At 44.4% G+C, this 27,083-nt stretch overlaps 1 protein-coding gene across 2 annotated transcripts in view; it reads left to right on the top strand.

Moving 5' to 3' along the window:
• HORMAD1 (HORMA domain containing 1) overlaps positions 1–24,998 on the top strand; it is a 206,266-nt gene extending 181,268 nt beyond the window's left edge. For both annotated transcript variants that reach the window (XM_069726982.1, XM_069726974.1), the window contains exons 14-15: positions 249–317; positions 24,698–24,998. In XM_069726982.1, coding sequence (XP_069583083.1) covers positions 249–317; positions 24,698–24,784 — 156 coding nt within the window. In that variant the 3' untranslated portion in view covers positions 24,785–24,998. The remainder of the gene's footprint in view (positions 1–248; positions 318–24,697) is intronic.
• Positions 24,999–27,083: the final 2,085 nt, after the last annotated feature.

A 27,083-nucleotide genomic window follows, 5' to 3' on the forward strand; every position in this document is an offset into this window, starting at 1 on the left:
CAAACCCACAGTGATAACCACTGATCCACTGTATACAGTGCTAACCACTGAGCCACTGTATATAGTGTTAACCACTGAGCCACTGTGCTGTCCTTAGTGATGATGTAATATGCCCACTGTAATATGTGTTATATAGCTGAGGAGAACAGTAGTCTCTACACAATACTCAGCTGATATTTCAGCCCCCATGTGCAACAACGGTGACTGTACAGTGTGCATGAGGATCACTGATCTCATTTACTTCCTAGAAGCGTGCAGCAGTATCTGAGAAGAAACAGAATAAAGGAGGCAAGAAACGACAGCAGCTCAAAAACCAGGTAACATAAGACAACTGTGATAGGAATGACAAGCCCTGGCATATATCCAGTATGTGTAAATATGGGGTAACACCAGCCGGTTTGCACTGATCAATAAATATTTACCGATTGTGTAATAGATCATTCAGGGCACATAAACTGCTATTGTTCTCTGCAGCACAGGTCCTGTTTACACAGGATGATCTTTTCTGCAGCACAAAAGATCCTTTCACCCAAGGAATGGCTGTTTTAAATTTAGGTGTTTGTATTGGGAGTGTGTCCCAACATGCTGTGACACTGTCCGATCTGTGATGCTAATACAGACTCCCTATGTTAGCTCATTCTAGTCATCCACTGTACGTCAAAAGGAAATCTACTGGAATTTCTAAGCTACATTATATTGATCAATTGATTTTCATTCCTTACATTTTATGTTCTCCTTCCACTTGGCCATAGATTTTATGTTTTAATCATCCTCTCACTCTCTTTTACCTTTTTACAATATAACTATATGTAAATAGCCTATAGCCTCGCTAGAAAGAAGAAAACCAAAACTCTAGTGCCACCTAGTGGAGAAATCAATCATATAAATCAATATTGACCACTTAACAAGCCTTGCCGCATGACATAGAATTATACTCCTCGTCATCAGTGTAAAGTACTGGGAAGTCTAAAGTGGCTAGGTGAAAGATCTCTGACAGGTTGTTCAAGGGTGAAAGTGTCTCCTTATGGAGAGTGCAAAGACAGCATGAGGAGACTTACTTGCCAAGCAATGCTCCTCTGAGAAATTAAATATGCAAATCGCCTATTCAGAAAGAAAGAAAACAAACTAGTGGTACCTATTGAAGGTATAAATCCTAATAATCAATATTGACCTTTTAACAAACCTTGCCAAATGACTTAAGGTACCTTCACACATAACGATATCGTTAACGATATCGTTGCAACATCACGCTTTGTGACGTAGCAACGATCTCGCTAACGATCTCCTTATGTGTGACAGCGACCAACGATCAGGCCCCTGCTGGGAGATCGTTGGTCATGGGGAATGATCAGGACCTTTTTTTGGTCGCTGATAACCAGCTGTCATCGCTGGATCGGCGTGTGTGACGCCGATTCAGCGATGTGTTCACTTGTAACCAGGGTAAATATCGGGTTACTAAGCGCAGGGCCTCGCTTAGTAACCCGATATTTACCCTGGTTACCATTGTAAAAGTAAAAGTCAGTGCGGGAAGCTGACGGCGGGGGACGTGACAGACATCAGAATGTGAGTATGTAGTGTTTGTTTTTTTTTTTTTTACTTTTACAATGGTAACCAGGGTAAATATCGGGTTACTAAGCACGGCCCTGCGCTTAGTAACCCGATGGTTACCCGGGTGCTGCAGGGGGACTTCGGCATCGTTGAAGACAGTTTCAACGATGCCGAAGTCTTTCCCCTGATCGTTGGTCGCTGGAGAGAGCTGTCTGTGTGACCGCTCCCCAGCGACCACACAACGACTTACAACGATCATGGCCAGGTCGTATCGCTGTTCGTGATCGTTGGTAAGTCGTTTAGTGTAATGGTACCTTTAGGGTGGTTTTACATTGTGTTAAACACCATGCAATACTACTGTGGGAAATTAAATATGCAAGTAAGGCTATTTGCATATTTAAGAGGACAAAGACTTGAACTGTATTTCCACCTTTTGGAGGTAATAATCCTAGAAGTCAATATTGACCTTTTCACATACATCATGTAACTCAAGTTAAAAAGCCAAACCACACTCTACATTTAAGGTACCTTCACACATAACGATATTGTTAACGATATCGTTGCTATTTGTGACGTAGCAACGATATCGTTAATGAAATCGTTCTGTGTGACAGCGACCAACGATCAGGCCCCTGCTGGGAGATCGTTGGTCGCTAAACAAAGTCCAGAACTTTATTTCGTCGCTGGACTCCCTGGAGACATCGCTGGATCGGCGTGTGTGACACCGATCCAGCGATGTCTTCACTGGTAACCAGGGTAAACATCGGGTAACTAAGCGCAGGGCCGCGCTTAGTAACCCGATGTTTACCCTGGTTACCATGCTAAAAGTAAAAAAAAACAAACACTAGATACTTACCTACCGCTGTCTGTCCTCCAGCGCTGTGCTCTGCTCTCCTCCTGTACTGGCTGTGAGCCGGAAAGCAGAGCGGTGACGTCACCGCTCTGCTTTCCGGCTCACAGACAGTACAGGAGGAGAGCAGAGAAGCAGAGCGCAGCGCTGGAGGACAGACAGCGGTAGGTAAGTATGTAGTGTTTTTTTTTTTTTACTTTAAGCATGGTATCCAGGGTAAACATCGGGTTACTAAGCGCGGCCCTGCGCTTAGTTACCCGATGTTTACCCTGGTTACCGGCATAGTTGGTCGCTGGAGAGCTGTCTGTGTGACAGCTCTCCAGCGACCAAACAGCGACGCTGCAGCGATCCGAATCGTTGTCGGTATCGCTGCAGCGTCGCTTAATGTGAAGGGGCCTTTAGGCTATGTGCACACAGCGCGGATTTGGCTGCGGATTGGCAGCCGTTTTCCATGCGGTTTACAGTACCATTTAAACCTATGGAAAACCAAATCCGCAGTGCACATGCTGCGGAAAATACCGTGCGGAAACGCTGCGTTGTATTTTCCGCAGCATATAAATTCTTTGTGCGGATTCCGCAGCGGTTTACACCTATTCCATTTTAGGAATCCGCAGGTGTAAAACCGCAGATGGAATACGCAGAAAAACTGCAGGAAATACGCAGTGCGTTTTACCTGCGGATTTAGCAAAAATGGTGCGGAAAAGTCTGCACACGAATCTGCACCGTGTGCAAATAGCCTTATAGACACATGTTTTCATGTTTTACCCCTCATCAATGCAGAACAAAGATTTGATTTGGCCAGGTGAAAGGCCTCTAACCAAAAATCTAACTGGGAACATTTCTCCTTATTCAGGGTGTTTGTCACTTAGCAGTGTAGTAAAGGTACCGTCACACTAAGCGACGCTGCAGCGATACCAACAACGATCCGGATCGCTGCAGCGTCGCTGTTTGGTCACTGGAGAGCTGTCACAAAGACAGCTCTCCAGCGACCAACTATGCCGGTAACCAGGGTAAACGTCGGGTTACTAAGCGCAGGGCCGCGCTTAGTAACCCGATGTTTACCCTGGTTACCAGCGTAAAAGTGAAAAAAAAAAACCACTACATACTTACCTTCCGCTGTCTGTCCCTCGGCGCTCTGCTTCTCTGCCCTGTGTAAGCACAGCGGCCGGAAAGCACAGCGGTGCTTACACAGGGCAGAGAAGCAGAGCGCCGAGGGACAGACAGCGGAAGGTAAGTATGTAGTGTTTTTTTTTTTTTACTTTTACGCTGGTAACCAGGGTAAACATCGGGTTACTAAGCGCGGCCCTGCGCTTAGTAACCCGATGTTTACCCTGGTTACCAGCGAAGACATCGCTGAATCGGCGTCACACACGCCGATTCAGCGATGTCAGCAGGAAGTCCAGCGACGAAATAAAGTGCTGGACTTTCTGCAGCGACCAACGACATCACAGCAGGATTCTGATCGCTGCTGTGTGTCAAACTGAACGATATCGCTAGCCAGGACGCTGCAACGTCACGGATCGCTAGCGATATCGTTTAGTGTGACGGTACCTTTAGTCTGATTTGTATCAGTGAGAGGCCTCTGATATGAGGTTAAGGGGGGGAACATTTTTCCTCATCATGCACCATGTTCAAAATTATTATGCAAATTGGATTTAAGTGTCATAGATTTAATTTTTGTTTTTCAAATAAACTCGTGGATGGTATTGTGTCTCAGGGCTCAATGAATCACTGAAATCAATCTTAAACACATGTGATAATTAGTTTTCCAGGTGATTCTAATTAAAAGAAAACTACTTAAAATGATGTTCCACATTATTAAGCAGGCCACAGGTTTCAAGCAACATGGGAAATAAAAAGTATCTCTCTGCTGCTGAAAAGCTTTAACCCCTTAGTGACGGAGCCAAATTTTTGAAATCTGACCAGTGTCACTTTATGTGGTAATAACTCTAGAACGCTTCAATAAATCCCAGTGATTTTGAGACTGTTTTTTCATGACACATTATACTTTATGATAATGGTAAATTTAGGTCAATATGTTTAGTGTTTATTTATAACAAATATCTAAAATTTGAGAAAAATGTAAAAAAATTTAGCAATTTTCTACATTTGAATAATTATCCCTTTAATCCAGATGGTCATACCACAGCAGACCATGAATAAATAACATTTCCCACATGTCGGCTTTACATCAGCACCATTTGTAAAATGTTATTTTATTTTGTTAGCATTTTAGGAGGTTTAAAAATGTAGCAGCAATTTTTCATTTTTTCAAGTAAATTTACAAAATTTATTTTTTTAGGGACTTATCCATGTTTGAAGTGACTTTAGGGGTCTCATATATTGGTAAACCACCAAACGTGATACCATTTTAAAAACAGCACCCCCTGACATATCGAAAACTGCTGTCAGGTAGTTTATTAACCCTTCAGGTGCTTTACAGGAATTAATGCAAAGTGGTATGACAGAAATGAAAATGTGTATTTTTACCACCTAAGGCCGGCGTCACACACAGCGTAAAACAATACGGTCCGTATATTACGGCCGTAATACACTGAAAAGTCCCGAAAAAAGTGGTCCGTAGCTCCTCCGTAGGCAGGGTGTGTCAGCGTTTTTTGCGCATGGCATCCTCCGTATGTAATCCGTATGGCATCCGTACTGCGTGGTTTTCTCGCAGGCTAGCAAAACCAACATACCGCTATAGAAGTGATCCATGTGTCCCAAAAAGAAAAGAAAATATATATATACTGTCTATATATATATATATATATATATATATATATATATATATATATGTCAGTAGACACATATATTAGAGAGAAAAGCCGGTAATTCAGTGCGGTGTACAGTAAAATCACACTGACAGCTTACAGTAGAATAGGTAGAATAAATGTGTACACATAGAATAGGTATATATATATATATATGTCAGTGAGACACATATATGTATATATATTAATATTTATTCCAGCGCTAGACAGCTTGAAAGCCGGTAATTCAATTACCGGCTTTTTCCTTCTCCTTCCTAAAACCCGACATGATTTGAGACATGGTTTACATACAGTAAACCATGTCTTCTCTCCATTTTTTTTGCAGATTCCACACTACTAATGTCAGTAGTGTGTATCTGCAAAATTTGGCCGTTCTAGCTCTTAAAATAAAGGGTTAAATGGCGGAAAAAATTGGCGTGGGCTCCCGCGCAATTTTCTCCGCCAGAGTAGTAAAGCCAGTGACTGAGGGCAGATATTAATAGCCTGGAGAGGGTCCATGGTTATTGGCCCCCCCCTGGCTAAAAATATCTGCCCCCAGCCACCCCAGAAAAGGCACATCTGGAAGATGCGCCTATTCTGGCACTTGGCCACTCTCTTCCCATTCCCGTGTAGCGGTGGGATATGGGGTAATGAAGGGTTAATGCCACCTTGCTATTGTAAGGGGACATTAAGCCTAATTAATAATGGAGAGGCGTCAATTATGACACCTATCCATTATTAATCCAATTGTAGTGAAGGGTTAAATAAAACACAAACACATTATTTAAAATTATTTTAATGAAATAAAAACAATGGGTGTTGCAGTATTTTATTCAACGCCCAATCCAGTCACTGAAGACCCTCGTTCTGTGAGTAAAAAAACATAATAAACCAACAATATACTTACCCTCCGCAGATCTGTAACGTCCAACGATGTAAATCCTTCTGAAGGGGTTAAAACATTTTGCAGCAAGGAGCTGTGCTAATGCAGGCTGCTCCTCGCTGCAAAACCCCAGGGAATAAGGCTAAAAATAGATCAATGATCTATATTTAGCCAGGGAAAGCCAGGGAGCTTTCTAGGTAATTTCCCACGATCTATGAACAGCCAGCAGAGGGCGCCTCACCGCAAATAAAGCTAAATATAGATCATTGATCTATTTTTAGCCTTATTCCCTGGGGTTTTGCAGCGAGGAGCAGCCTGCATTAGCACAGCTCCTTGCTGCAAAATGTTTTAACCCCTTCAGAAGGATTTACATCGTTGGACGTTACAGATCTGCGGAGGGTAAGTATATTGTTGGTTTATTATGTTTTTTTACTCACAGAACGAGGGTCTTCAGTGACTGGATTGGGCGTTGAATAAAATACTGCAACACCCATTGTTTTTATTTCATTAAAATATTTTTAAATAATGTGTTTGTGTTTTATTTAACCCTTCACTACAATTGGATTAATAATGGATAGGTGTCATAATTGACGCCTCTCCATTATTAATTAGGCTTAATGTCCCCTTACAATAGCAAGGTGGCATTAACCCTTCATTACCCCATATCCCACCGCTACACGGGAATGGGAAGAGAGTGGCCAAGTGCCAGAATAGGCGCATCTTCCAGATGTGCCTTTTCTGGGGTGGCTGGGGGCAGATATTTTTAGCCAGGGGGGGGCCAATAACCGTGGACCCTCTCCAGGCTATTAATATCTGCCCTCAGTCACTGGCTTTACTACTCTGGCGGAGAAAATTGCGCGGGAGCCCACGTCAATTTTTTCCGCCATTTAACCCTTTATTTTAAGAGCTAGAACGGCCAAATTTTGCAGATACACACTACTGACATTAGTAGTGTGGAATCTGCAAAAAAAATGGAGAGAAGACATGGTTTACTGTATGTAAACCATGTCTCAAATCATGTCGGGTTTTAGGAAGGAGAAGGAAAAAGCCGGTAATTGAATTACCGGCTTTCAAGCTGTCTAGCGCTGGAATAAATATTAATATATATACATATATGTGTCTCACTGACATATATATATATATATATATACCTATTCTATGTGTACACATTTATTCTACCTATTTTACTGTAAGCTGTCAGTGTGATTTTACTGTACACCGCACTGAATTACCGGCTTTTCTCTCTAACAGCGCTGCGTATTTCTCGCAAGTCACACTGCTTGTCCGTGTGTAATCCGTATTTTTCACGCTTCCATAGACTTTCATTGGCGTATTTCTTGCGCAGTACGGTGACAAACGCAGCATGCTGCGATTTTGTACGGCCGTAGAAAGCCGTATAATACTGATCAGTAAAATACGGCAGATAGGAGCAGGGGCATAGAGAATAATTGTGCCGTATTTTTTGCGAGTTTTACGGACGTAGATTCTGCGCTCTTACGTCCGTAAAACTCGCATGTGTGACGCCGGCCTAAATGCCGCTAACTTCTGAACAGATTACTTCAGCCGTCAGACTCTAAGGCCGCTATTTGGTGATGAATTGCCATCGCAAACATCAGGACCACACAATCATTATCTGAGGGCACCAATTTAGATAAAGTGGAAGCTCTCACACTCTGTTAACCATTTATAATGATGTAGTCACTATTTACAGCAGCATCCAAGGGGTTAAACAGATTTGGGTGGTGCAAACACTGATCATGTACAAGTCCCCTCTATAATTTGTAAAGCGCTGCGGAATATGTTGGCGCTATATAAATAAAAATTATTATTATTATTATTATCATGGCTGACACAGCAAGTTGTCAGCTATAGTGTACAACTGACAGATGCTAGATTGTTACCTGTATGGGGAGGCTATTCTCTTATATCTCAGGTCAGATAAAAGACGTATTGGCTGTCATTAAGGGGTTAAATAGTGCATTGCCTTGGACAAGGTATGAAAACATTAGATATTTCATGAAAACTTAAGAGTGATCATCATACTGTGAAGAGATTTGTGACTGAAGCAGAGCACAGACAGAGTTCATGCAGATAAAGTCATAATGAGGAAGGTTTCTGCCAGACAAATTCATTGGATTAAGACGGTGTTCCCCAACTCCGGTCCTCAAGAGCCACCAACAGGTCATGTTTTCAGTATTTCCTTAGTATTGCATCACCTGTACAGGCAATAATTCCATCACCTGTGCAATACTAAGGAAATCCTGAAAACATGACCTGTTGGTGGCTCTTGAGGACCGGAGTTGGGGAACACTGGATTAAGAGAACAGCTGCCAAAATACCGTTGCAAAGCAGCAAACAGTTATTTGAAGCTGCTGGTGCCTCTGGAGTTCCTTGAACCAAAAGGTGTGGGATCCTTCAAAGGCTTGCTGTGGTTCATAAACGTACTATTCGGTCACCCCTAAACAGTGTTCACAAGCAGAAATGGTTGCAGTGGGCCCAGACATACATGAACACTAATTTTCAAACAGTCTTGTTTACTGATGAGTGTCGGTCCAGATAGATGGAGAAGTGGATGGTTGGTGGATGGCTACCATGTCCCAACAAGGCTGCAACATCAGCAAGGAGGTGGAGGAGTCTTGTTTTGGGCCGGAATCATGGGGAAACAGCTGGTAGGGCCCTTTAAGGTTCCTGAAGGTGTGAAAACGACCTCTGCAAAGTATATGGAGTTTCTGACTGACAACTTTCTTCCATGGTATAAAAAGCAGAAACGTGCCTTCAGAAGCAAAATCATCTTCATGCATGACAATGCACCATCTCATGCTGCAAAGAATACCTTTCATATTTGATATCACCTTCACAATTCTTGCATCCATTGAACTTATGAGTTTTTGGAGAGTCTCTGCTTGTATTTCTTTGCATGAAGTCAGAATAGCCTCCCAGAGCTGCTGTTTTGATGTGAACTGCCTCCCACCCTCATAGATCTTTTGCTTGATGATACTCCAAAGGTTCTCTATAGGATTGAGGTCAGGGGAAGATGGTGGCTACACCACGAGTTTCTCCTTTAATACCCATAGCAGCCAATGGCTCAGAGGTAATATAAATTACAGAGATCTTTCCTGGTTCAGGCTTTGATTTTCTTGCTTTTTTTGACCTCACAGCAACAATGCAGGTGTCATGGCTCTGTTGTCGGGTGTCCCAGAACCAGGGGCTCCTTCCCTGTCTTTAACACTAGGGATGGCCTAACTCGCCTTGCTCCCTGGATTACTTCTGATGGTGAAGACGCTGGGACCACGTATCTTGACTTATCTCCTGAATCCGCCTTCAGTCTGTATGGAGAGTAGTAGTGTACTGTATTAGACAAAATAAGGTAATATGAACAGGGATTCAAATATACACATAAACAGAGGTAAATCACAGATAAATCCACTAAACGCCTTCTCCAATAATAACCATCGACAACCTCCAGCCATGCAGCAAAAGCTATTTCTGACAATGAGTGCAAGACAGGACCCAGATTATATAGGAGAGGGGAGTGGCTAACAGTGCGCAGCTGACAGCCTTAATGCAGGAAAGCTTCCAGGAGCTCTCAACTGAACAGATTAACCCCTGCACTGCTAAAAGAAACCTGCACCATTTAATATGAAGGTGAAGGGCTTCTAATCAGTGCAGGAGTAGGAGAAATCAGACGCTGCAGTCCTCTCGCGGCAAACCTCTGACAATGCATCTGTAAGGGTACGTTCACACTAGCGTTGCGCCGCCCTGCGTCGGCGACGCAACGCGCGACGCATCGAAAAACGCGCGCAAACGCGCGCAAAAACGCGCGCGTTTTGCGACGCGTGCGTCGTTTTTGACCAAAATCGGACGCACAGAAAATGCAACTTGTAGCGTTTTCGTGCGTCCGACGCCAGCGTCGGAAACGACGCACGTGGCGAAAAACGCAACCAAAAAGACGCACGCGTCCCCTATGTTAAACATAGGGGCGCGTCGCCGCTGCGTCGCCGACGCAACAGCGGCGCAACGCTAATGTGAACTTAGACTAAATGTAGTGTGTGGTTTGGCTTTTTATTGTAACTCATATGGCAGTTTGTTAAAAGGTCAATATTAACTATTAGGATTTCTACCTCAAATACAGCAGGTGGTGCTAGAGTCCAAGTCTTGTTTCTCTTGGAATAAGCAATTTGCATTTTTAAATTCCTAGAGGAACATTGCATGGCCTATTAGTCTCCTTATACCATCTTCACTTTCTCCATAAGGAGAAACGTTCTCCCTTGAACTGCCTGTCAGAGGCCTTCCACCTACCTAAATTAGATCTCCTACCTTACACTGATGAGGAATACATTTCTAGAGTCATGTGCTTGTAAATGCAATGTTTGCTTTGGCTTCTAATTCTAGGTCATGTGCCAAGTCTTGTTAAAGAGTCAATAATGTTTTCTTGGATTCTTCCTCCAATAGGTTGGACTAGAGTTCAAGTGCTGTGACTCTCTAAAGCGCTGTGAGGGGTAAACACCTTGAATTATGTGTCTGCATATTGCGTGTTTGGTTTGACTTTTTATCCTAAATGATGAGACAAGTCGCATTATAGGATCAATATTATTGTTTAAGATAAGTGACATTAAAGTTCAAGTACTCTTCCTCTTTGAAGAGGCTATTTGCATATTTAAATTAGCAGATAAGCATTACATGGCATATCCAGTAAGTCTCCTTACTAATGAGCTGTGAAAACCCTGAAACACCTGTCTGCAAATGCATATCGTAACGCTAGTCACTTCTCACGGTCAAGCCGTGAGGCAGAGTGGTCAAGGAGTCCAAGGTGAGAAGCCAGGAGGGTACCTCATAAACAGAAGGAAGAGACAAAAGCATAGGCAGGTAACGTTCCGAGGTCAGAGTTTCTGGAGGATAACAGATCAGAGCTGAAGAGGTTAAACAGGCAGGTAGTAAGAACAAAGCCCAAGGCCAGGCAAGTGGCAACAGATCAAACATATAGAACTCAAGGCACAGAGAGCACAGCACAAACCTCACAGGCTGAATGTATGTCTGGCAGTGTTCTGGGAAACTCAGAGCTCAGTTAAAGGGAACCTGTCACCCCGAAAATCGCGGGTGAGCTAAGCCCACCGGCATCAGGGGCTTATCTACAGCATTCTGTAATGCTGTAGATAAGCCCCCGATGTTACCTGAAAGAGGAGAAAAAGACGTTAGAATATACTCACCCAGGGGCAGTCCCGCTGCTGGTCAGGTCGGATGGGCGTCTCTGGTCCGCTGCGGCGCCTCCCATCTTCATTACAAGACGTCCTCTTCTGATCTTCAGCCACGGCTCCGGCGCAGGCGTACTTTGCTCTGCCCTGTTGAGGGCAAAGTACTGCAGTGCGCAGGCGCCGGGCCTCTGACCTTTCCGGCGCCTGCGCACTGCAGTACTATCCTCTGCCCTCAAGAGGGCAGAGCAAAGTACGCCTGCGCCGGAGCCGTGGCTGAAGATTAGAAGAGGACGTCTTGTAATGAAGATGGGAGACGCCGCAGCGGACCGGAGACGCCCATCCGACCTGACCAGCAGCGGGACCGCCCCTGGGTGAGTATAATCTAACGTCTTTTTCTCCTCTTTCAGGTAACATCGGGGGCTTATCTACAAGCATTACAGAATTCTGCAGATAAGCCCCTTATACCGGTGGGCTTACCTCACCCGCGATTTTCGGGGTGACAGGTTCCCTTTAAGAGGCATGGTCATTAACTGGAATAATGAACACATGGAGACAGCCGACGCCTCACAGTCTCAGATTGGTTAGTCGAGCTAACACACAGCTTCAGCACACTCCTATACCAGATTGGACGGCCAAGCTGTCAGTAACTGCATCCCAGACACCCTGAGAGTATGTGCACACGTTCAGGTTTTTTTGTGTTTTTTTTCGCGTCTTTTCACGATAAAAATGTATTAAAAACGCAGACATATGCATCCTATCATTTAGAATGCATTCTGCAATTTCTGTGCACATGATGCGTTTTTTCCGCAAAAAAAACTCATTGCGGTAAAAAAAGCAGCATGTTCATTAATTTTGCGGATTTTCCGTGTTTTTCCCACTTTTTAATGCATTGGGAAAAAACGGTCAAAAAGGCGCAAAAAACGCGTCAAAACGCATAAAAAAACACAAAAAAAACGACTGCGGATTTCTGGCAGAAATGTCCGTTTTTTGTCAGGAAATTTCTGCAAGAAATCCTGGCGTGTGCACATACCTTGATGGGTGGAACCATGCCACATATATTTCCAAGCAATTCATTGTATGGTATGTAAGTATCCTTAAAGATTGGCACTCCATAAGGAGAAATGTTCCCCCCTTAAGCCTTATGTCAGAGGCTTCTAACTGAGCAAACTTTCATTTAGCCAAATTAGATCTCTAGTCTGGATGGATGAGAAGTGAAACATGGAACTACATGTCTGTAAAGGTAGAGTGTGGTTCGTCTTTTCATCCTTAGGCTGCGGTCACACTAGCAGTATTTGGTCAGTATTTTACATCAATATTTGCAAGCCAAAACCAGGAGTGGGTGATAAATGCAGAAGTGGTGCATATGTTTCTGTTATACTTTTCCTCTAATTGTTCCACTCCTGGTTTTCGCTTACAAAAACTGATGTAAAATACTGACCAAATACTGCTAGTGTGACCGCAGCCTTAGTCATATGGCAAGGTTTGTTAAAAGGGTACTATTGACCAATACTATTGTTATCTCCAGTAGGTGGCACTAGAGTTCAAGTACCGTGTCTTTCTAAAGAGGATATGAGGGGAAAACACCTTGAAACATGTGTCTGCATATGGTGTGTCTGTTTTAGCTGTACAGTGGGGGAAATAAGTATTTGATCCCTTGCTGATTTTGTAAGTTTGCCCACTGACAATTCTATAATTTTAACCCCTTTCCGGCATTGGGCGAAATAGTACGCCGATGTCAGACTCCCTGCCTGCCTATAAAAAAGTTATAGTCCTCAGAATAAAGCGATGCACAAATAATTATTTTTTCTATAAAATAGTTTTTATCGTATAAAAGCGCCAAAACATTAAAAAAATGATATAAATGAGGTATCGCTGTAATCGTACTGACCCGAAGAATAAAACTGCTTTATCCATTTTACCAAACGCGGAACGGTATAAACGCCACCCCCCAAAAGAAATTCTTGAATAGCTGGTTTTTGGTCATTCTGCCTCACAAAAATCGGAATAAAAAGCGATCAAAAAATGTCACGTGCCCGAAAATGTTACCAATAAAAACTCGTCCCGCAAAAAACAAGACCTCACATGACTCTGTGAACCAAAATATGGAAAAATTATAGCTCTCAAAATTTGGTAACGCAAAAAATATTTTTTGCAATAATAAGCGTCTTTTAGTGTGTGACGGCTGCCAATCATAAAAATCCACTAGAAAACCCACTAGAAAAGTAAATCAAACCCCCCTTTATCACCCCCTTAGTTAGGGAAAAATTAAAAAAATGTATTTCAATTTTCCCATTAGGGTTAGGGTTAGGGCTAGGTTTAGGGTTAGGGCTAGGGTTAGGGTTGGGCCTACGGTTAGGGTTGGGGCTAGGGTTTGGATTACATTTACGGTTGGGATTAGGGTTAGGGGTGTGTCAGGGTTAGGGGTGTGGTTAGGGTTATGGTTGGGATTAGGGTTAGGAGTGTGGTTAGGGTTGGGATTAGGGTTAGGGGTGTGTTGGGGTTAGGGGTGTGTTTGGGGTTAGGGGTGTGTTTGGATTAGGGTTTCAGTTATAATTGGGGGGTTTCCACTATTTAGGCACATCAGGGGCTCTCCAAACGCAACATGGTGTCCCATCTCAATTCCAGTCAATTTTGCATTGAAAAAGTCAAATGGCGCTCCTTCCCTTCCGAGCTCTGCCATGCGCCCAAACAGTGGTTTACACCCACATCTGGGGTATCAGCGTACTCAGGACAAATTGCACAACAACTTTTGGGGTCCAATTTCTCCTGTTACCCTTGGTAAAATAAAACAAATTGGAGCTGAAGTAAATTTTTTGTGAAAAAAAGTTAAATGTTCATTTTTTTAAACATTCCAAAAATTCCTGTGAAACACCTGAAGGGTTAATAAACTTCTTGAATGTGGTTGTGACGCTATCAGAGGCAAGAACAAGAGTGGACCCTCTGGACCGTGGAAAAGACCTATCCCTGGGCGAGCTGACCTAGTGTTAACCAACCCCTATACAGGGGCCGTCAGGAGCAGGCCCAGAGGTCACCTGTCCACAGTAGCAGATACCAAGAGGGACGGCTCAGAAGGAGGAGAAACAAAAGAAGAAAAACACAAAAACCAGAGACTTAGGAACGAGGAAGGTGGGACCAACAGCGCGCCGGGACCCAGAAGAAGAGCGGCCAAGGTGAGCAGGGAGAGCAGCCACAGCAGCGGAAACAGGAACAGCGCGCCGGGAGCCAGGAGCGGAGCGACGAAGGTGAGCAGCAGCGGTAACAGTACCCTCCTCCTTAAAATCCCCTCTCCCAAAACTGGAGAGGAATTTGTTTAGAAGACGAGGTGCATTGATATTCTCTAACGGCTCCCACGATCTCTCTTCAGGACCAAAACCCTTCCAATCCACCAAGAAAAAATCTCTCCCACAAACCTTTTTCATGGCTAAAATATCCCTCACCTCAAAAATGTTATCGGCACGGACAGGCTGAGGAGAGGTACAGGAAGAATGATGGAAGCAGTTAAGGATAACGGGTTTGAGCAGAGACACATGAAAGGTATTGGGAATACGGAGCGAGGCAGGCAACTTCAGCTTGTAGGCGGCATCGATGACTCGACTCAGAATCTCAAAAGGACTGATGTAGCGAGGAGCAAGTTTATAAGATGGTATCTTGAGTCTAATGTAACGTGAGGAGAGCCAGACCTTGTCGCCGGGTAAAAACGGAGAAGAATCTAAACGCCTCTTGTCAGCATGTCTTTTCATCCTAAGGCTAGGTTCCCATTGCGATAATGGGACTGCGCTAACGGACAGCGTTGCACGGCGAAATTAACGCCGTGCAACGCGTCCGTTAGCGCGTCCATTAACAGCAATAGGGACACGCATCACTAGCACGTGCCATTTTCGGCACGCGCTAGCGATGTGCCGGTGTTTTGTGGCGCGCCGCGGATGCTGCTTGCAGCGTCCGAGGTGCGCCCGCGCTCCGTTCCCCGCTCTCGCAGATCGTAGATCTGCGAGAGCGGGGACGTTTAACGCGACCCCTTTACAACACATTGCTAGCGCTAGGCACTAAACGGATTGCACTAACGCAATCTGAACCTAGCCTAACAGATGCCTTTTTGAGTGCTTCTTTAACCTCTCCCCATATTGTAGAAAAGTCCGAAGTCAAAGAATCAGCTGCCGGTACTCCAGAAGTTGAGGAAATCGGAAGAGGCATATTCGGATGCTGTCCAAACACGATGAAGAAAGGAGACTTTGCTGAGGATTCATTGGAATGATTATTATAGGCAAACTCAGCCCAAGGCAGAAGACTGACCCAATCATTTTGGTGGGCATTAGTGAAGTGTCGAAGATAGGCAGCCACAATTTGATTCGTTCGCTCAGCTTGACCATTGCTTTGAGGGTGGTAGGCTGATGAAAAATCTAGAGAAACCTTCAAGAGTTTGCATAACGCCCTCCAAAAATGAGACGTAAATTGTACTCCTCTGTCGGACACGATGTGTTGAGGAAAACCGTGAAGTTTGAAGATATTCGAAATAAAAATTTTCGCCAATTCTGGAGCCGAGGGTATACCGGGCAGGGAAACAAAATGGGCCATTTTGGAGAACCGATCTACTACCGTAAGGATGACTATACAACCTGAGGAACTCGGTAGATCGGTAATAAAGTCCATGGTGATATGCTGCCACGGGACAGAAGGAACTGGAAAAGGAAGCAGGCCTCCACGAGGTAACTGTCTTGGCACTTTGTTCTTGGAACAGGAAGGACAAGAGGCGACAAACTCTTCGATATCTTGACGTAACATAGGCCACCAATAGTAGCGGGCGATGAGAAGGAAGGTCTTCTTAATCCCCGCATGGCCTGCCAATTTCGAAGAATGACCCCAGCGAAGCACCCTCTCTCTGTCACCCTCTGCCACTAGGGTCTTACCCGAAGGAGGACAGATCATCCTTAAAGGGGCCACCGTGACGATCTTGGAGGGATCCAAGATATGTGCTGGTTCTTCGTCGACATCCTCCGGTTGGGAAAGCCTAGACAGTGCGTCGGCTTTGACATTCTTGTCGCATGGCCGAAAACAAAGCTCGAAGTCGAAGCGGGCAAAAAACAAGGACCAACAAGCCTGCCGTGGATTAAGTCTCTGCGCAGTCTGAAGATAGGCCAAATTCTTGTGGTCAGAGAAAATTACAAATGGATGAGCAGCTCCTTCTAGAAGATACCTCCATTCTTCCAGAGCCAGCTTTATGGCCAAGAGTTCTCGGTCTCCAATGGTATAATTGCGTTCTGATGCAGAAAATGCTTTAGAAAAGAATCCACAAGGAACCATTCGACCCACAGGGGAGAGAGCACCGCTCCGGCACCCGTGTAGGAGGCATCCACCTCGAGAACAAATGGCTTGTTAATCTCAGGATGTTGGAATACAGGGACGGAGGAAAAAGACTGCTTCAGGAATCAGGAGCACAAAGGCATTTTCGGCCTCCGGGGTCCAAATCTTCGGGTTGGAACCTTTATGAGTGAGAGATGAGTGAGAGATGAAAGAGGTTGAATTACAGAGGAGAAATGAGATATGACCTGCCTGTAGTAGTTAGCGAATCCAAGAAACTGCTGGATGGCTTTTACTCCGTAGGATCGCGGCACATTGAGAATGGCATTCACTTTTTCAGGGTCCATCTTAAGTCCAGAATCCAAGATGATGTATCCAAGAAAGTGCAGAGAAGTTTGCTCGAAGTGACATTTCTCGTACTTAGCATAAAGACGATTTTCTGTCAAACGTTGCAAAGCCAAACAGACACTTCTTCTGTGGGTCGGTAAATCTGCCGAAAAAACTAAGATGTCATCTAAATACACCACAACACAGGAGTAGAGGAGGTCTCGGAAAATGTAATTGACGAATTCTTGGAAGACTGCGGGAGCATTGCAGAGGCCGAACGGCATGACCAAGTATTCATAATGACCGTCCCGGGTGTTAAAGGCGGTCTTCCATTCATCACCGATGCGGATACGGACGAGACTGTAAGCACCCCGATCAAAGAGCTCTGGAATGAGAGGTAGAGGGTACTTGTTTTTGACCGTGATGTTATTCAAACCTCTGTAGTCAATGCAAGGACGAAGCGAACCGTCCTTCTTCTTGACGAAGAAAAATCCTGCACCTGCAGGTGAAGATCTCCGAATGAATCCTTTAGTTAAATTTTCTTGGATGTATTCAGACATTGCCAGGGTCTCAGCAGGAGAAAGTGGGTAAATTCTCCCTCTAGGTGGTGTGGAACCGGGAAGAAGTTCGATCGGGCAATCATAGGAACGACGTGGAGGAAGACTCTCAGCTTCTTTCTTATCAAAAACATAAAACATCAATGAAGGACCAGTAAGGAGAAGGTAACATAGTAACATAGTAACATAGTTAGTAAGGCCGAAAAAAGACATTTGTCCATCCAGTTCAGCCTATATTCCATCATAATAAATCCCCAGATCTACGTCCTTCTACAGAACCTAATTGTATGATACAATATTGTTCTGCTCCAGGAAGACATCCAGGCCTCTCTTGAACCCCTCGACTGAGTTCGCCATCACCACCTCCTCAGGCAAGCAATTCCAGATTCTCACCGCCCTAACAGTAAAGAATCCTCTTCTATGTTGGTGGAAAAACCTTCTCTCCTCCAGACGCAAAGAATGCCCCCTTGTGCCCGTCACCTTCCTTGGTATAAACAGATCCTCAGCGAGATATTTGTATTGTCCCCTTATATACTTATACATGGTTATTAGATCGCCCCTCAGTCGTCTTTTTTCTAGACTAAATAATCCTAATTTCGCTAATCTATCTGGGTATTGTAGTTCTCCCATCCCCTTTATTAATTTTGTTGCCCTCCTTTGTACTCTCTCTAGTTCCATTATATCCTTTCTGAGCACCGGTGCCCAAAACTGGACACAGTACTCCATGTGCGGTCTAACTAGGGATTTGTACAGAGGCAGTATAATGCTCTCATCATGTGTATCCAGACCTCTTTTAATGCACCCCATGATCATGTTTGCCTTGGCAGCTGCTGCCTGTCACTGGCTGCTCCAGGTAAGTTTATCATTAACATTAGGTAATCCGGAGGGAACAGAAACCGCCAGTGGAGGGACAACAGGACAAACGGACTGTAAGCATTGTTTTTGACAAGTGGATCCCCAACGAAGCACGTCTCCCGAACGCCAGTCAAGAGTAGGTTCATGAGCTCGGAGCCACGGTAACCCAAGCAACAGAGCATGGGCGAGGTTAGGCAGGACGTAAAAAGTGATCTTTTCACGATGTAGAGCCCCGAACTGCATTTCAACCTCTTCCGTAACCATGGTGATGGCGTCTTGCAAAGGTCTCCCATCTACGGAGGCAATCAGACGTGGAGTGTCCAAAGAGAGAACTGGAACGCGAAGCCTCCAAACCACCTCAAGACTGATAAAATTGCCTGCCGCGCCGGAATCCACATACGCGACCTCGGAAAAACGCTTCAGATTAAGAACTAGTATGACAGACAGAAACAAAGGTTGAGAGGAATCAGGAACACCTAGGTGGCCTCTCTTACCTGTCCTAGGCGGAGGAGTTTTCCGGTCTCTCAGAGCAAGACTGCAACAAGTGAGAAGCGCTACCGCAGTAGAAACAGAGTCCTTGGGAACGTCTCTCCCGACGACGTTGCTCCGCCACCTTGACACGATCTACTTGCATAGGCTCAGGAACGGATGCAGTAGGAGACATCAAAGGCCGCGGACTTCCAGACCTGCGGACAGATGGTGTGGAACGAATAGGCCTCCTCTCTCTAGCGAACTCACGAGATCGCTCTTGGAAGCGTAGGTCAATGCGCGCAGACAGGGATATGAGATCTTCTAAAGAGGTTGGGGTATCCCGTCCAGCCAGCTTATCCTTTATCCGACTAGACAGGCCTAGCCAGAAGGTGCCAACCAAAGCCTCATTGTTCCACCCTAGCTCAGAGGCTAGGGTGCGAAAGCGGATGGCATATTGGCCACCAGTTAGAGAGCCTTGTTGAAGGTTGAAGAGAGATTCCATCATGGAGGCTAAGCGTCCGGGCTCATCAAAAACCCTGCAAAAGGTCTCCAGGAAAAATGCCAATTGAGAGACTATGGGATCCTCCCGCTCCCACAGGGGATTGATCCAAGCCAAAGCCTCCCCCTCTAAATGGGACACTATAAAAGCCACCTTAGCCCGATCGGTGGGGTATTGTTGGGGAAGAAGCTCGAAGTGGAGACGGCACTGGTTCAGGAACCCCCTACAGAGTTTGAAATCCCCGCTAAACCTAGGAGGTTTGTCAAGGTGAGGTGGCAGATGGGGCAAAAAAGTAGAATTAGAGTCTTGTGAGACTACCTGAGTGGAGGCTGCTGAGACGGAGGGCAATCACGGTATCACGCTGCTGGAGGAGCTCTGGCTGAAGACCCGCTAATTGAGTAGCATTAACTGGGTCGGCTGCCTGTAACGAAGTCAGATGAGACTCTATGATCTTCATAAAGGACATAATGCGCGGCTGGTTGTTGCGCAAGTGCGCCAATTCCTTCTGGTCAGAAAACGCGGTACCTGCGGGGTCCATGGCCTGATTGTACTGTGATGCTATCAGAGGCAAGATACAAGAGTGGACCCTCTGGATCGTGGAACGTGGAAAAGACCTACCCCTGGGCGAGCTGACCTAGTGTTAACCAACCCCTATACAGGGGCCGTCAGGAGCAGGCCCAGAGGTCACCAGTCCACAGTAGCAGATACCAAGAGGGACGGCTCAGAAGGAGGAGAAACAAAGAAGAAAACAAAAACCAGAGACTCGGGAACGAGGAAGGTGGGACCAACAGCGGCGGACACGGAGAATGGACGTCAGACTTGAACTGTAGGGAAGCTGAGATGGAGGAGAAACTGTAGGGAGAGAGAGAGAGAGCAAGATAAGCGGAGGCACATAAAAGCGCAAGACAAAGTGTAGAGCACAGGGGTGCCAAACACGGAGCGGAAAGTGGGGGGAGACAGAAGCAAAAGCTAATGACAATCAGGCACCTCTTAGCAGGGGAGGTGGCCTGAAATATCGTAGGCCTTACCCGGATTGGCTACTGAGGCTCTCTGGATCCAAGCATCCGGAAGCAGAAGGTCCAGGACTGGTGCACATGCGTCTACTGATGAACCCAGCGCGCCTGCGCAGAATCCGGACTCCTCCAGCAGAGTGAGAAGCAGGAAGTGGAGGAGGAGCCTGCCGAGGATGAACGCGCCGCCTCCCGGAAGCAGGACAGCGGGGACGGGCAGCGGCAGAAGGAGCTGGTGCCGCTAAAGAGGAGAAGAGAACAGTGCATCGGGACCCAGAAGAAGAGCAGCCAAGGCGAGCAGGGAGAGCAGCCGCAGCAGGGGAAACAGGAACAGTGCGCCGGGAGCCAGGAGCTGAGCGACGAAGGTGAGCAGCAGCGCTAACAGTGGTTTTGAGCACCTTGAGGGGTGCGGTTTTTAGAATGCTGTCACACTTGGTTAGTTTCTATCATATTGACCATACCATTTGTTCGATGGGGTCCTCTGACATGAGGTCTCTCATGGATTGTCATGGTAATCTAGTGATGCATCATATTTCGCATCTTTATTTATCTTTTAATATTGACCATACCATTTGTTTGATGGGATCCTTTGATATGAGGTCTCTCATGGATTGTCATGGTAATCTAGTGATGCATCATATTTCACATCTTTATTTATCTTTTAATATTGACCATACCATTTGTTCGATGGGGTCCTCTGATATGAGGTCTCTCATGGATTGTCATGGTAATCTAGTGATGCATCATATTTTGCATCTTTATTTATCTTTTAATAGTTTCTATCATATAGACCCCTCAAAATGACTTCAAATGTGATGTGGTCCCTAAAATAAAAAATGGTGTTGTAAAAATGAGAAATTGCTGGTCAACTTTTAACCCTTATAACTCCCTAACAAAAAAAAATGTTGGCTCCAAAATTGTGCTGATGTAAAGTAGACATGTGGGAAATGTTACTTATTAAGTTTTTTGTGTGACATAACTCTGTGATGTAAGGGCATAAAAATTCAAATTTGGAAAATTGCAACATTTTCCAAATTTTCGCAAAATTGCCGTTTTTTTCACAAATAAACGCAGGTAATATCAATGAAATTTTACCACTATCATGAAGTACAATATGTCACGAAAAAACAGTGTCAGAATCACCAGGATCCGTTGAAGCGTTCCAGAGTTATAACCTCATAAAGGGACAGTGGTCAGAATTGTAAAAATTGGCCTGGTCATTAACGTGCAAACCACCCTTGGGAGTAAAGGAGTTAATGTCCTGGCAGAGGGAAAGAGGTTTTCACTCAGGATTTTATGGTACATGGCTCCATCCATTCTCCTATTGATGTAATGAAGTAGTCCTGTGCCTTTAGCAGAGAAACACCCCCACAACATAATGTTTCCACCTCCATGCTTGACAGTGGGGATGGTATTTGGGTCATAGGCAGCATTTCTCTTCCTGCAAACACGGCGAGTTGAGTTAATGCTAAAGACCTCAATTTTTGTCTCATCTGACCACAGCACCTTCTCCCAATCACTCACAGAATCATCCATGTGTTCATTGGCAAACTTCAGACGGGCCTGCACATGTGCCTTCTTGAGCAGGGGGACCTTGTGGGCACTGCAGGATTTTAAACCTTTACGGCGTAATGTGCTACTAGTGGTTTTCTTGGTGACTGTGGTTCCAGCTGCCTTGAGATCATTAACAAGTTCCCCCATGTGTTGTTTTAGGGCTCATACTCACCTGTGAGAAACTTGGATGAGTCTCGCACGTGAATACCCGGCACTGCACCCGGCACTCAGGAGCGGAGCGTGCGGCCGCGTAGCAATACATGCAGCCGCACGCTCCGCTCCTGAGTGCCGGGTGAAGTGCCGGGTATTGACATGCAAGACTCATCCGAGTTTCTCGCAGGTGAGTATGAGCCCTTAGACTGATCTCTCACCTTCCTCATGATCAATGATACGCCATGAGGCTTTCAGTAAGCTATCCCCAGAGCTCCTGCCCATACAAGGGCAGTCCACAGCTACCCCTGTATCAACATGCCCTGCACTCTTCCTGTGGTCAGTCCCTTACTGATAGCCCCATAGGGAATGACAGGGTATTGTCATCTCTTTTCATCAAACTCCGGAGTATTCCCTGACCAGAGGTTTTCTGGTGCTCCTGCTCATGCATCTTGGAATCGGTGAGATCGTTCCTTTTCCATTTTTACTCTAACAATTATTAGTGACACCGTTCTATAGGTGCCATACTTTGTCATTTAGTGATAATTGTTTCACATGCAACCAATTGTATGGAGTTTTGCTCTGCTATTCATATAAATTTGTTTCTGGCAGTTATTGTTTGAACCATACCTTGGTCTGCTTTCTTTCCGCAAGTGCCTCTGCAGGCGGAGTTTTTGAATCCTAAAGGGGGTCTCTTAGGTTTCATGGTGGAGACCTTACCCCATGTGTTTTATATCACTTTGGGTGACTTCGTTTTGACTTTTATCCATTTATTATTAGTAAAAGTTATGTTTTATTTTCACTTATGCTGTATTTTCTGGTCTGTAGGAGCCAGAACTCTTAGGCTGCTGTCACACTAGCAGTATTTGGTCAGTATTTTACATCAGTATTTGTAAGCCAAACCCAGGAGTGGAACAAATAGAGGTAAAGTATAATAGAAACATATGCACCACTTCTGTATTTATCACCCACTCCTGGTTTTGGCTTACAAATACTGATGTAAAATACTGACCAAATACTGCTAGTGTGACGGCAGCCTTAATGGTTGGTAGGGGATCAAATTCTTATTTCTCACTGCAAAATGCAAATAAATTTATATAATTTATACAATGTGGTTTTCTGAATTTTATTTTTGATATTCTATCTCTCAATGTTAAAATTAACCTACCCTTCTATAATTACAGACTGTTCATGTCTTTGTCAGTGGGCAAACTTACAAAATCAGTAAGGGATCAAATACTTATTTCCAGCAGTGTATGTCCTAAAAAATTTGATGACTCCTGTCAGAGGGTAAATATTGTTGTTTAGGATTGTTACCCCAATGGGGGTGCTAGAGTTTAAATTCTCTTCCTCGCTGAAGAGGCTATTTGCATATTTAAATTTGCAGATAATCGTTGCATGGCCCATGATAAGTCTTCTTACTAATGAGGGTTAAAAATCCTTGAATAAGTGTCTTTAAGTGCAATAATTTCACAACGGCGCATTGTATGATATATAAGTATTCTTACACCAGATTAGCTCTCTCCATAAGGAGAATCGTTCCCCATTAAGCTGCATGTCAGATTTTTTTCTGTGCTCAGTTGCAAGCATCTGAGAAATGAGAAATGTTTCCTGATCAACCCTAGGTTGGAGGGCTTTTATCTAACCATAGTAGATTTCTGACTTGCGTTGATAAGAGGAATTTCATGGAAACTGGAGACCAGTGTCTGTAAATTTAGTGCATGGTTTTGGATTTAGTGTATGGTTTGGCTTATTATCCCAAGTCATATAGCGAGGTATTTTAAAAGGTCAATATTGACTTTCAGGATTGCTACCTTCAATAGGTGGCGATAAAGTACAAGTCTTTTTACACTTTGAAAAGGTTATTTGCATATTTAAAGTTCCAGAGGAACATTGTATGCCATGTAAATCTCTATACATCAGCTTTGTACTCTCCAAAAGGAAAAACGTTCCCTCTAATCCAGTCAGAGACCTCTCACATAGCCAAATCAGATCTTCTGTGCACTGATAAGGGTCCAATACCTTGAAACGCATGTCAGTCAGTGTGTTATTTGGTTTGGCTTTGTGCCCTAAGGTATGTAGCAAGTTTTGTTAAAGGATCATGAATATTTATGTTTAGGATTGTTACCCCAAAAGGTGGTGCTAGGGTTCAAGTTTATCTTTCTTTTTTGAAGGGGCTGTCTGCATAATTAAATTCCCTGAGGAGCATTTAATTGCCTATATGTCTTATTACGCTTGACACCATTTAAAGGGACAAATGTTCCCTTTAATATCCATTATAACTGTGTGACGGGAGCTGTCTAGTTATCATGTGCAACTGAGAAAGGAGTTTCTGTTGTCCTTGTGATGCAATATATGTACTGTATGCCTAAGATGGTGGTCTGCTTCAGAGAACATACATGCTTGTAATCCCCATGAAATAAACATATATACAGTGTATGAAAATTTATGGTATACTTCTTTACATCTGGGTCCTGTGATACAACAGGGATTACATGAATTTATTTTGTCACCATCTCAGTAACCCGACCTGTATATATGATGACACTGCCAGAGAATTTCCTATCACAGTTGCAGATGTGATGATTACATAGCTCCTGTGACACCGTTATTATGAGCTGCCCTGACCGTATACGTATTATCTATTAAATTATTTAGATGACTATAGCAGGAAGATCGGTAAGAAGCAGTGGCAGCGAACTATTCACACTATGAATTGGGGCACAGTGGTAACAACTTCCATATTTTTCTTGCAGACTCAGGTTTTGGAACTTTCCTGTAGTCAGGATGAACCAACTGTACCAAAAAGAAAAAGATTCAGCGAGCCGAAAGATCCGATATAGATGATCTGCCTCCTCCCATCACCACTGTTCCTAAGGCTCGTTACAAGTTATCCCAACCCACAGTTAATTCAATGTTAAATTTAATTTGTTAGTTCTGACACCTTTTTCCTTAATGAATGAAATAATATTCTGTTATTGTCAGGAGAAGTCACTGATGTGCTGCGACTCAAGATTGAAAAAGAAAAATATTAAAAGTGGAGTAGCTGCACAGTGAGCCATTCGTGTCCCTCCTTGATTGTCTAATCTCCATTCCCTTCTGCATTGTGGTTTCTCTTATAGACAGAAACCACAAATCTGTACCCAAGCCTTTGGCTAACAAAGCCTCCAGCACAAGTGTGAACATAGCCCAAGACACTGAAATGTATAAGGATCTCAGGGAAACCCTCTTGGCCATATACTGCTCTTTGTTATCCTCATATGTGCCTTTGTATGAGTTCCTATCACCGTGTACATTAGTGATTACGTGTGTGAGTGTGTGTGTGTGTGTGTGTGTGTGTGAGCATATTGTTGTGAATGGTGATTTAAGTGTACACAGTGTCCTTATCAGAAAGATGAGCAAAGACAGAACAGGCAGTTGATGTCATGAAAATTTGCCTGCAGTGTAGCACCTGAAGGAACCTGGTATCACTCACCTGTCCTGGTTCTACACTAATAGCTACATCGTGTCCCCTCTTCGATTGGTCTTGTCACGTCTTTTGATCACCGAGCTAGGAGGGCAACCCAATAAGCACCGATGACATTATCCTTTTGAGCCAATTCAACCTGACTACGACAACAGGACGTTACACTTTGCCACCACTGCAGACACAAATCTGCTATGCAGCTATTTATTGTTCCAGCACTGCTTCATCACACATAATTGGTACAACTGATATTTCAGTTACTGTTGTTCCAACTTTGCTATATCAGTCATTGCTGTTCCAGTTCTGCTAAACCCGTTTTGTATCTCCTTTATAACCCGTCACATCTTAAACAACACTTCATCCCCGTCTCTGCTGTCCCGCTGAAACACTACCACATTTTTTTGTGAATCCACCTCACTAAGTAAGATGTATCACATTACTGTAGTGTAGGGTCTGTCATAAGGACTTAGCAATAGTGTAGGACAAGTCACAAGTGTCACTGCACAGCTGTCGGGTGACCTGGGACCAGGGGTTCCTTCCCTGTCCCTAACACTAGGCTCCCTAGCTGGGCCTGCTCCCCGGGATACTTCAGATGGCGAATATGCCAGGGCCTCAGCCTTTGCTTAATTTCCTGAGTTAGCCCTCCATCTGTTCTCTTCCCCCACTCAGGGAAGAGGAGGTGCTACTGTACACTGTAGTACACCAACCCGACAAACAAGGCAACAGGGACAAGGGTTAACAGAAAACTCCAGACATACAAAATATTCACTCACATGTAACAGAGGAATACACCAGGGTGTGAAAGTAGGTATCAGGACAAAGGAAGTGGACCCTTGCAATAGTGTATGATCAGTAATGAGATCCTAGCAGTAGTTTAAGACCAGCCATGATAATCTTGTAACAGTGTGGGGCCAGTCATGAGAACCTTGCAGTAGTGTAGGACCTGTCAGGAGAACCTGACAGTAATGTGAGACCAGTCACGAGAACCTGACAGTAGTGTGGGACCAGTCATGAGAACCTTGCAATAGTGTGGGACCAATCGTGAGATCCTAGCAGTAGTGTACGTCCAGTGATGAGAATCTGACAGTGGCATCCTAGCTACATGTAGTGGAAAAAATCTACATGGAAATGTATATGCTGAATTGGTGGAATGGTTCCTTTATTCTCAGTATTGGTGGAGGTCCCAGAGGTCAGATCGCTACTGATCTAAGCAGTAGTTCATCACTTTTAGTGATGAGCGAGTGTATTCGTTGCTCGGGTTTTCCCGAGCACGCTCGGGTGGTTCTGAGTATTTGTTAGTGTTCGGAGATTAAGTTTTCATCACCGCAGCTGAATGATTTACAGCTATTAGCCAGTTTGATTACATGTGGGGGTTCCCTAGCAACCAGCTAGAAAAACCCGAGCAACTAGTATACTCGCTCATCACTAATCATTTTGTGTTCTGTGCTCTACCCCTCTAAAGACTAATGCAGGGACTGGTGATCTCATGAGATAAAAATAACTTAGAAAACCAGTTTCACTTGTCCACCAGAACCGGTTACCGTAATTGACCTGGAAAACAAAAGAAAGGAGTTCCTATGTGCAGGTGACAAATGCTTGACTCCAGTCCACCACATTATTTCTATGAACAATTTATTACACAGGACTGTGATAAACTGGGAATAAAAGACTGTCCT

The sequence above is a fragment of the Ranitomeya imitator genome, chromosome 1 (genome assembly GCF_032444005.1).
Source record: "Ranitomeya imitator isolate aRanImi1 chromosome 1, aRanImi1.pri, whole genome shotgun sequence".
In the NCBI taxonomy this organism is placed as follows: Eukaryota; Metazoa; Chordata; class Amphibia; order Anura; family Dendrobatidae; genus Ranitomeya; species Ranitomeya imitator.